Source organism: Phyllopteryx taeniolatus, chromosome 22 (assembly GCF_024500385.1).
Source record: "Phyllopteryx taeniolatus isolate TA_2022b chromosome 22, UOR_Ptae_1.2, whole genome shotgun sequence".
Lineage (NCBI taxonomy): Eukaryota > Metazoa > Chordata > Actinopteri > Syngnathiformes > Syngnathidae > Phyllopteryx > Phyllopteryx taeniolatus.
In genome coordinates, this window is record NC_084523.1 from 4,213,101 (window position 1) to 4,225,197 (window position 12,097).

At 39.8% G+C, this 12,097-nt stretch overlaps 1 protein-coding gene across 1 annotated transcript; it reads right to left on the minus strand.

Moving 5' to 3' along the window:
- Positions 1 to 144: 144 nt before the first annotated feature.
- LOC133472063 (serine/threonine-protein kinase 38-like) lies at positions 145 to 11,219 on the minus strand. The gene is made up of 14 exons (XM_061762392.1): positions 10,883 to 11,219; positions 8,700 to 8,839; positions 7,991 to 8,042; positions 7,730 to 7,852; positions 7,557 to 7,640; positions 7,373 to 7,496; positions 6,807 to 6,961; positions 6,579 to 6,681; positions 6,410 to 6,471; positions 5,966 to 6,083; positions 5,785 to 5,908; positions 4,621 to 4,716; positions 4,447 to 4,538; positions 145 to 3,572 (listed from the first exon to the last, which is right to left on the minus strand). Exons 2-14 carry the CDS (start codon positions 8,831 to 8,833, stop codon positions 3,448 to 3,450), a joined length of 1,392 nt encoding a protein of 463 aa, XP_061618376.1. The 5' UTR covers positions 8,834 to 8,839; positions 10,883 to 11,219; the 3' UTR covers positions 145 to 3,447.
- Between the last annotated feature and the right edge of the window lie 878 nt (positions 11,220 to 12,097).

The window sequence follows — 12,097 nt, forward strand, 5'->3', positions numbered from 1 at the left end:
GAATGAATTATCACTCAAATATTTCACCTGGTTATTTCCAACCAGCACATTTAGTCATTCAATTTTTACATATTGTTATTGTTGTTATTAATTATAAAACAGTGACAGAACTGAAGACAATAAATTCGAAACTCAACACACTCAATGAGTTAAGATTTTTTTTATTTTGTCATATTAACATAAAACGTTACCATATGAATATATTACAAGCATTTCCCCTGTGACCTCTTTTCACTGGGCTACAATAAACATACAAACACATCATCACATAAATAAATCCAACAACATTGTCCTGACTCTTTATTGCGATGAGTTTTTTTCTTTTTCTTTCAGATGATGTGACCACCAACACATAAAATAAGACTTGTTTGGTCCTTTACTTACTATGGTAACTCATCTAACAGTATCTCCCCTCACATTTTCAGAACCATTTTATTATGAGACATCACTATTTTTTTTTTTTTAATTAACTTTCATTGTGAAGCATGTAGGACACGGTGTATGACTGGTTAGAGCGTCTGCCTCACAGTTCTAATTACCCGTAGGTGTGAATGTGAGTGCAAATGTTTGTTTATATGTGCCCTGCAATTGGGTGGCAACCAGTTCAGGGTGTACCCTGCCTCCTGCCCGTTAATCGCTGGTATAGGGCCCAGCACTCCCGCGACCCTTGTGAGGATAAGCGGCTCAGAAAATGGATGGATGGATGAGAAGCATGAGAATGTGAGAGTGATAACACCAAATTGAACACGCCTGCTCCCCAATCACATCTGACACCTATTAACACGAATGAGACAAAGTGGCTCATTGGGCCCAATTTAAGCAGTTTCACTGAGGGGTGTACGCACTTTTGTTGCCAGCAGTTTAGAAATTAAAGGCTTTGCGGAGTTATTTTGCTTTGTAGCAAAGTGTTATTTCTTCAGTGTTGTCCCATGAAAATATATATCCCATCTTTTAGGATCTATTTTGTGTTATTTAGAACACATTAGTCCCCTAAATAATATGCAACTGTATGTTCAAATGCATAATAATTATATTCCAATGGGTTAAAAATACAAGGATAAAGATTTGATTTAGATACATACATATAATAAATAACGCTAAAATATACACATCATAATCTATATCCCTTGCTTCTACTGAACTGTCTAACTTCTGCTTGATTTCAACAGAATTAGTTGACGATAGCCTCAATTCCTTCTGCAGCAATGGCACCATCGTGTGGTGAAAATGGGAACAACCTCAGCATGTTTACCTCTTGTGTCTTGCACATTTTTTTAACAAGATAGTGAATTTTAACAGCATTTGGACATGTGTAGGATTATATTAATACTTTAAGGTAGTTTGAGGTTAAGTGCATTAAGCTTAAGCTACATCTTGATTCATGGTCACATCACAATAATGTGATCTTTGGTAGCTTTTTTTTTTTTTTTTTTTTAATAAATCAGAGATGTGCAACTTGGAGCAAATGTAAATTCAAATGTAAATTCAATATAAAAAAGTAAGCTTTTTCTTTCATAGTATGGGGCGTCGAAATGACAAATGAAATTAAAAAGTAAGGCGCTTCCCATGTTAATGTGGTCTAGTTGAATGTATCGTCTTCTTTGTCTATTGTTTGCTTTGACGCACATCATTTTATGAGGTTCCTTTCTTATCTATGCCATAAAAAATACTGTGAGTTCACTAAACTGCTGTTTCATCAACTTTATTGCTTGTTTTTAACTCATATAAGCTGTTTTGTCTGGGAAGCTGACCTAAAATCTATTCCCTTTTTTTTTGGCAGCCCTCTTAAAATCGACTTTTCTCTTAAAAAAAAAAAAAAAAAAAAAAAAATCGATTAATTGCAAATAACATTGATACAGTATTATTTACCAGCTATACGCAAAGGCACTTCTAAGAAGGAAGTGATTAGGCCTCGTCTTATTCAAAGAAAAAAAATCAAGGGGCAGAAATATTGTTAAGAATGATCATTAACGTGTCAAAGGGAAGTGACACACGATACTTACTCTCTCTGGGGTCATCTGATGGAGCACGAGGAAGATTTCAGCATGATTTGTTCTGCTTTTTGGTGAAACTAAACCTGTACCTGGAAATTAAATTATGGAATTACTCACTAGAATGACATCCCTGGTTCCTTAAAGCTACTCTTGTTTTTTTCAAACGTACTTTATTTACCCTGTAATACCTAAAGTCTACCCTTTTTACACTTGGACGCAACTGAAATCCCAAATCTTCAACTGCTGTACAACCACATATTAGTTGGATTGTGTAGTATTTTGAAGGAGAAAAACAAAAACAAAAAAAACCTGAGATATTTTCAACAAGTGTGAGAAATAGCCTATTTCCTCAAAAAGTGGCCTTGGTTGATTAGTTACACAACTGCAGAGTACCAGGCATTGATTACCAACCTGAGTGCGACAGCAGATCATCAGGTGTGCTGTAGGAAATTGTCTATTTTCACTTAATTGGTCTAAAAATTAAGTTTGACTGTATGTATATATATATATATATATACATATATCGTGATAGGGACCGCAATTAAATGTTCTTCCACTAGATGGCATAAGCTACAATCAACCCTTTGTATCCACCTTTTACCATTCATGAAACAGAATAAAACAGTAATCCCTCACAAACAGCGAAAATCCACAATTGATGCATATATATATATATATATATATATTTGTCTACTGATGGCAAAGCACCACTTTGTAGTGACAGGGCTTTAGTCTTTTAAATAGAAGGTCCTCCCCTCACTTTAATATAGTTTCTTGGCAGTTCTTCAGCAAATAATGGAGGATTATTATTATTAATTATCAATTATTATTAATAATGTTCCCCCCAGAAAACAGGCCCAGATTCTTCGTTGTTTTTGTTTTTTTTTACATTTGTGAGTAAATTGGGACGAGCTCATCATGTATTTGAGGTGTGGCGCTTATTTTTTAATTTTCTCAAGTGGATGACTTGCTTCTATTAAAGCGAAGAACACCATCAGAGAAAACGCACAATAGCCAACAAGGATGGGCAAAACATTGCTAATCATGCTGAAACCTTCCAGAGTGCGACTGCAGCGTATGTTCAGTAGCCAGTGCTTGTTTTGCATATGAGCTAGTTTATAATGACCAGTGTTCAAACTATCAACGTGTCAAAGCAGTGATTGGCACGCAGTCGTTTTTGAGGCGACGCCTGCACGTATGGTTTGTTGACTTGAGCTGGCCTGAGAGCTGTGGGCTACACATGGCTCATGTACAGTATAGCACGTAAACCGACCACAGGTAACGTGGTAACTCCTGCAGTGGCGGCAGAGCAGAGCTTAATTCTTGGTGGCGCAAGGGCGGTTTACAAGTAGACTGAGAGGCGGCTCGGCCTTCAGCACCAGCGAGGGCCTCCGAGGGCCCGACCCTGTTACGTCCGCGAATGTCTTTTTTTTGTACTCCCTGTTTGAGCCTGTCAGGCCTTCCCTGGCTTCATGTATGTGGGAATGGTGCCTCTTTGAGTCAGGCCCTCGAAGCGTTTGTAAGTGTAGTTGAGGAACACCCAATCCTTGGACTTGAAGTCGGGTTCAGTTGCATTGGCTAAGACGAAACAAAAAAGAAAGCAGTGAGGTCATCAGCAGGAGCAAAGCATGAATTTAAGATTACAATTTGTGGTATAATGGTGTCTTGAAATACAAGTGACCTGACTTCCCAAGTTTTTCGAGAGTCGTTTGGCTGATTTTTTTGCTTTGACTTGCCAGCAAAAATTTGAGATGCGAGTGCTGGGTTGTGGCAGTCAAATCAACTTAATTCACTTCACAAGAAACAGCAGTTTGGCAAATTGTGAACAATTATGTTAAAGTTTACTGTCAAACTAAACATAAAACAAAAAAATAATGACACGTGTTGTTAAAACAAACACATCGCTTTGCCCTTAGAAATAGTAACAATCAGAAGCTAACAAACAGCGTCAGTGTCACGGTGTTATAACCCTTTAAGCAACGCATATTAAACACATATGTAGACAGGTAATATACCAATACAGGAATATATTCTTTATCCCCTGCGAAGAATGACTAATATTACTGCGGCTTACGGAGGAGTTTTGACCGTCTCCCTGCAAATCCGTATGTTTGCATGTATTATACTGGCCCCAGGTGGCCAACGCATGCACACCAGAAGGAGCAGCACAATGACCATTGAATTGAAGCAAAAAAATGTGGCAAAAACTGTTACATTCTTGACATTCTATTTAATTGTCTAATTACTGTAGGTTTTTATCAAACACAAAAAAGAACGTCTGTGTTATATTTTTGTGGGGTGGCTGGAACAGATTAATGGTACTTCCATTCATTATACTGGGGAAAGATGATAAGAGATTGGAGTGTTTTCGGTTACGAGCCTGGTCACGGAACGAATTTAGGTCGTACCGCAAGGCACCACTATAATTACAAATGTGGAAAGCGTTTCATACCTGGCTGGAGGATGTCTGATTCCGGGAACTCATCAAAATTGGAGGTGTCGTCGATGCTTTTTATCTCAATGGAGATGGCCGCAGGACGCTCTCTGTGAGGGAGCCCCATTATTATTCAGAAAAGGTGGTGGTGTGTGTGTGTGGGGGGGATATATAAATAAAATCAAAAAGTACCTGATGTGCTCCCAGTCGACGGACTCAAAAAACTGATGGCTTTTGATCTCCTCCACACTGCCAGCCCCAACTCTGTTCTCAGCATCAGTGCAATACCTGAAACAAAAACAGAAAACTGATAACTACACAGCGTTTTAACTGCATATCAAATTCGGAAGTGGCTGCCTCGGGCTCGAAAAGCTCCGACACAATGATACATTTTCTGTAAATTCAGTGATTTCAGCCATAATTTACAGGAATTTTAACACGTTTCCCCCCCCCTAATCTTTCCAGGTTTGCATTGTTGCACTTGCTGGTGCTCTTGTGAAACAGCTGTCCACAAACTCCATCCTGGATACCTTAAAAGACTGGGAGATAACTGCTATCAATGAGTCAGCAACAGAAAAAGACAAATGCATTCAAGACGCTCGTTATTTAATTACATCTTTACATAATATCGTACATGGTTCCTGAGTTTTGATTTGAACTTTTAGTATAACATGATTTAAGAAAATCAAAACCTTAAAAAAAAAAAAAAAAAACAATAAAACGCTTGGAAATCCTTCACAGAAAAGGTTTGTTTGAGCTTCAGTCGCACGCGTGCGAATGATCAGAATGGTACCACGCCCGCCTCACATTTTAGCCAGGAAAAACCCTGCTATGAAAATAACAAAGAAACTACATATTGAAATTCCTGTGGATGTTGAAAGACGCTGTCATTGAGCCAGAATGTACTGAAGATGATCACACTGGGGTTAATACAGCATAGTCTATTAAGGTCCCTTATTTTGCTAAGCCAACTTTTTCTAGTATTTGGCATGTAATATTGTCTCTATGGTGCCTCAGTAAACGTGAAATATGAATTAAAATTTGTCTACGCATACCTGAGTTCTCAACGTTTTTCTGCCAAGAAAAAGACATTTTATTAGAGTACATTTTTCTTTTTAAAGATCTTTCTATTGGGAAGGAGCAAAATATTTCAATTTCTATCGCATTTACATAATTTCAAGCTGTCCTTGGTCCAATCTAAGTTACGTGATTTAATCGGTTGACTTCGCCCTCTCCTTAACATTTCTGATTGGATGACAACACACAGCATTTTATTCACCTGCCACACTTCTAGTCTACAGCTGTTCTTGTACTACTGTTTTGACTTGAATTTTAAAATTGAAATACAGCACATACCGCAGTATCAAGTCCTTAGCTCTCTCTGAGATCGGGACTTCGGGGGGAAACACAAGGGTCTCCTTCCAGTTCATCACTTTCCTGTACGTTTCCTGCGGCGTCTCAGAGCAAAACGGCGGATAGCCTGAAAAGAGCCCCGTCAGTTTACACTCGCTACACTCCACATCTTTCCCATGCTTACCAATCAGCATCTCGTACATGATGACCCCTAAAGACCACCAGTCACACAGCTTGTTGTAGCCTGTCTGTATGAAAACTTCGGGGGCGATGTAGTCTGGCGTTCCCACCGTGGAATAAGCCTGAAAGGCACACAGAGAATGAAAACACATAATTAGGGATATACCGTACCAGGGATATTTCTGTATGCAGCCCTTGGAGGAAGACGTTTGGACACCTCTGACCTGCAGGGGGGACTCTAGTATCAGACAGCATACTCAACTGCCCATTTCGTTCATTTTCATGGTCTCCACATGCACTCAAACAAACAAACATACAGTGTATAATTGTAAAGTGTATTGAGACAAAAGTCTATAAATCCAGTTAGTTAGGTCTCCAAAACACCTCTTTACCAAATTACTAGTTGTGTGTGTATATAGCGTATATCAGGAAAAACTCAGAGCCCCACCAGCTGTCGCCGGTTCTTCTTCCAGGTTTCTGCTTTCCGCTTGGAGTTCATGTTTTGAAAGGCTGCAGAAACACAAAGAAGAAAAAAGACCATGAAGTGCCATTCACAATAGCTTCCACCTTGATATGAATGTTCAATATTTCGTTCGAAGAAAATGTGCGATACTAACAAAAGTCACTGGGTGGGTTGTGTGTCAGGTTTCGGTAAAATTCTGTGCGGTGGGCTTTCTTCAGTCCAGTACACAAGCCAAAATCAGACAGCTTCACATGTCCCTGTGAGGAAAAAAACCATTTAGGTGACATCCATGAGTGCAAAATTCTTGTGGAACGACATTGCGTTAGATCTCAGATAAGTCTCCATGACACATATCGAAGAAATGTGCATGCTTTCGCCTCACCCTGGAGTCGAGCAGCAGGTTGTCCGGTTTGATATCTCTGTGGATGAAGCCCAGCTGGTGGATGGAGTCGATGGCCAGGACCGTCTCAGCGATGTAGAACTGGGTGGCCTCTTCGGACAGGGTGTCCTTCTTCATCAGGAGCGTCATCATGTCGCCTAGCAACGAGGTCGCAGTACAGTGGTGCCTTGAGATACAAGTGACCCGACTGACAAGGTTTTTCGAGATACGAGCCGTTGTTTGGCCGATTTTTGCTCTGACTTGCGAGGAAAAATTCAAACGACATGAGCACTGTATGGTGCCCGTGAACCCAACTAACGTCACAAGAAGCAGCAATCAGGCAGATAGAGAAGAATTCTTCAAAAAAAGAGGACTCAAGCCGTTTAATACCACTCTCAGTTTAATGATTAATGGTGCTTCCGTTCATTTCAATGGAGAAAGATAATTTCAGTATTTTGAGTTACGAAAATTGTTGTTTGTCCAAGTCATTCAAAAGTCAATTTTCTGTAATATGTCCCCTTTCAGTGAGTCCTGCTGTGATTTTCAATCATCTAAGTCTAAGTCCACACCTCCAGGCAGAAATTCCATGATGAGGTAGAGGTTCCTCTTGTCCTGGAAGCTGTAAAACATCTTCACCACCCATGCGCTGTCTGCCTCCACGAGAATGTCCCTCTCTGCCCGGATGTGAGCAACCTGCACAGAAGTGGAAAATTAACCATAACTCAAACGTAAGAGCAGTTTAAAATACTTTACCTGCTCTTTCTCCAGCATGTCTGCTTTTCGTAAAATCTTCATGGCGTAAATGTGCCCTGTGTCCTTTTTTTGCACCAAACGTACCTGCCGGGAGAAGCACAATCAACACGGATGAAAGACAGTAACCGTAGAATACAAAAAACAATAATAATAATAATAATTCTTTAGCGTACCTCTCCAAAAGCACCACGTCCGATGACTTTAAGGGACTCAAAGTCATCCAAGCCTAGCCGCGTCCTCTTCAACCTCAAAAACTCGGTCTCCTTGCGAGCATGCTGTGAACGTCGCATTACTTTCTGCCAAACGAAGAGGATACGCTATCGGAAAATGATAAACAGCGAAAAAGACTTCCTACTTGGTGTAGATGGTAAATATTTAAAGAAGTACTTCCAATATGTACACATACATTAACGCATAAGAAATGCAAACTTTACCTCCTCGTCTGGTAAACCCTCATCATCCATGGCTTTCTCCAGCTTCTTCTGCCTAGCAACAGAAAAAACAACTCAATGTTAGCACATGAGAGCTTTAATTCACGTTTAAGTCTGAGACTTACTTTCACTGACTTTTAATTTTACATTAATAAGGTTGCAATTGTTTTTCATGTGAATAGTTGTAAGAAAAGATGGAATTTTACAAGAATTAAGTCTGAATTCTATTTGGGGGGGAAAAAGACAATATTAGAAGACAAATAATTTACATTTTAGAGAATAAACTTGGGAGTATGATAAGAATAAAGTCATAATTTTACTAGATAAAATGTGAATGTGCTTTTCCAACAATACCAATCAACATCATTATGCTGTGGTTCATTGAACGCCTTTCAAATGCTGAATAAATTAGAAGAAATTTTGGCAACAGGGAGGGATGAAGCGAATGAAAAGTTTCAGATTTTGACCAAAAAAAACTCTTTGCTGTGGTGTTTGCACACGAGATCAGCTCCCAGGTAACGCGATTCCCATTTGTTTGAAACCAAACTCCTGAACATGTGGCTGGCGGCATGACACGCGACGCTTTAAACAATAGATATATTTTTGCACGCGTAGAGTCGCGCGCGGTAATTGTTTGCGGAGCATTGATACTCGTCCAAGTTAAGAGCCAAGAACGTGTCGTTAACCGGAGGCATGGGAGGGTTGGCCTCGCCTCATCTCGCGCTCCTCGTGCTGGGTGAGCAGCGTGCTGTAGAAGTTCTCCAGCGTCAGCTTGGCCACGGTCACCCTCTCTCGGGTGTGGTTGCTCATCGGGAGGGCGGTTGCAGTCCCTCCTGTCATGGCCATACTATCCTGTTAGAAACACACAAGGGGACGAGGTGTCATGCCATGTACTACATAACACTACATTGTCAAGTTTTGGGGGAAAATAGGGCTCTAAGGTTTTACAGGGCAACACGGTGGACTCAGTGGTTACCATTCGTATCACGTTAGAGCTTAATTTGATTTGTCTGCATAGGTAATACAAGGTTTTATGATGGAACAAATGATTTCTACTTCCATTATTTCCTGTGGGAAAATATGCGTGGACCAGCATAGGTTGTGTTCCGGGGCGTTAGTTCCTTAGTGGTGACATTGTAACAAGAACAGACAATGCGGCAAAAAAGCAAGCGGGTGGACGCGTACCATACGCCGCATCATCGAAACCTTTTGACAGGATGCCAGTGGAAAAGTTTGTGTGGTCTTGATTAGATCATAAAGATTTTTAAAAAAAATAAATAAAAAGGCTCTGCGGGCCACAGATAGGAGGCTGTGTTTTGTCTAGTCCCGGCCACAACAATTTCCCAAAAACAAGAAACTTCCTGATTTGCTTTGGAGTAAAACAAAAAAAAAAAAAAAAAAAATAAATAAAATCAGTAAATGGGGAAGTTTGTAATGAGTGGAGAAGAAGCGGCAAACTAGGGTGTTGCACAGCTTTACCTAAAGAAACTCTTCTAAAATAGTATGTGTTGTACATAGAAGTTTTACATTCCATTTGGTGTCAAGTATCCATACCATACGCAGTACAGACATAGAGACAGACTCGTGCACATGCTCCACCCTTAAAAGGACTGCAAAGAGACCTGCCAGGAAACTTTCCATCCCTGAATGAAAGAGTCCAGTCATGACACTAAGGAGAGGAATGGGCTAGACATACATGACTAACAACAACAAAAAGCAGGATGAAGAACAGATATCATGATTCTTGCTGCATTAAAAATGGCAATCAATGTATCCGGTTAGTTAGCAAATGCCTACCATAACTTTTTAATAATTAAAAAAAAAAAATATCCCACACAATGCAAGAAATCGGTACCAAATCACAGTTGCACACTAATAATGGATAAGGCTGTTTAGATGAAAATACTGACCAAAAAATATGTATTTGTTTCTATTATTATTATTTTAATTTGCATCAGAGGCATTTTTAATGTTTTGGTTATTGCACTTACAGTACATAAGAGGGACAAAACTATTAGAGCTCATTGCAGACTTAGCATATCAGCTTTATCAAGGCAGAATTCAAATGGGAAGGAAGGAAGGCAGAAAAGCAGGTTTCAGCATAGGAAGGAAGGACTTATTAAGGAGGTGTGAGAGAAAGAAGGAAGGCAGGAAAGACAATCAAGTAAGGAAGGAAAGAATGAAGGAAGAAAAGTATAATGAAAATAAAATAAAAAGCAGGTCTGAGGGAAGAAAGGCAGGAGGTACGGAGGGAAGGTAAGTCAGTAGGAAAGAAAGTTTAACTGAAGGAAGGATGTAAGGACACATGAATATAAAACAAGTGTGACAGAAGGAAGGCAGGAAGAGATGGAAGGAAAGATGCATCAATAAAAAATAGGTGTGATAGCGGGAAGTCAAGAAAAGGAAGGAAGGAATAAAAGGAGGTTTAAGCAAAGGAAGGAAGGAGCGATGCAATAAAAAGAAATTCTGAGGGAAGGACAGAGGGAGGTCAGGAAGGTAAAGATGCCAAGAAAAAGTAGGTCTGAGGGCAAGGAAGGCAGGAAAGAGGTCAGAAAGCAAGGTAGGAGGAACAAAGGAAGGAAAGCAGGATTCAGCAAAGGAAATATGGAAGGAAGGATGCAAGAATAAAAAGCAAGTAGAATGAGGGAAGGAAGGTAAACATTTCAGGAAAAAAACCTACATTTTAAAGTGCATACCTACTTTCGTCCCACCCTATATAAGCAACTCGCCACTGTTGGTACTGGTGCCTCCTATTTTATTTTATTTTTTTTACAGATAAGTAATTCAATGAAAAGGTTATATCTCATGCTCGTCGTATTGCATTTGCGCCAGGTTCCATTAGCAAACAGTGTAAAAATAGCCACTACTTTTTCAAATACCATGGGCTCAACCTACCTCCGTGTCCGGCTCCAGAGTCAATTATTGGCTCGGCGCCAGCCCCACGACCCAGGGGAAACGAAAATATATTGAGTTAGAACGTCTTTTCTGCCCAAAAAATGTAGGCAGAAAAGGCTGGAGGCTCCAGTTATTTAGCTAACTGGTACCCTTAACGGGGGAACCTCTATGCAGCTACACAGTAAACACAGCCGATATCAAAAACAAAACATGGCTCATATGTTGAAAGAAAGGGGAATATCAAATTATATTTAAAAAAAATAAACTGCCTTCATTTGTCCACCTCTGGTGTCTGAGTGCGGCGGTCGTCCCGTCTTAAATGGTGAAAAAAAAAAGATATATATATATATATATATATATATGTATATATATATATATATATGAAAAAGGTGGCTTCTGTTTCCTGAGACCGTCCGGCTCATCAGACGCTGCAGTTACGCAATGGCGTAGCTTTCGAGTGACGTCAACTCAGACCAATCATTGGTGGAGAAAGTGTAAATGACCAATCACGCGAGGAGGATTTTCGAGGTTGACAAGTGTGTCAGCCAACAGGGGGACTCGGATACGCCCCTTCGTTCGGGGCGCTTGGACGCAGATTCATTAGACTGGCAAACGTTTGCGATAATGAAAGTCACTGCTTCCACTTTTAAGCAATTTATTTTTGTTACTCCATCCTAATTGCATACTATTGTTAATGTTGTTATAATCACGTTTTAAACTACACATTAAAAACAACAACAACTACTTATGTCCTTCAAGCCATGACTCAATTAAGGACAATAAAAGGTCATTTAGAGATTTAGCAGGATTTCAAATGGCAAACGTGTTGAAGTGACGTCGCTAGGGACAGTTTGCCATGAATAACTTCGTGAAAGTCTCCATATTTGGGCAACTTAATTGCTTTTTAATGAAAGAGGCATAATGTCAGTGAGCATGCATGTGGGTGTGACCTGCTGGCACTTTTTATTCTGGGTGTGGTTTTCAACAAAAGACTTCTTTTTTCAAAATAAATCGAACATCAACATTGCCCACCGGGCTGTGACGCAGCTTCTATTTTTAATTTTTGGACCAATGCACTCTGTGCCCTTGGAGTTGACTTCAATGTGTTGTTACTTGAGGTGCCCCAAACATGATCTGCATCACTCGTCTGTTTTCCAGCTTGACATGTTCCCACTGCTATTTATGTACTGCTTATGAAACATTCAAAAGTTGGGA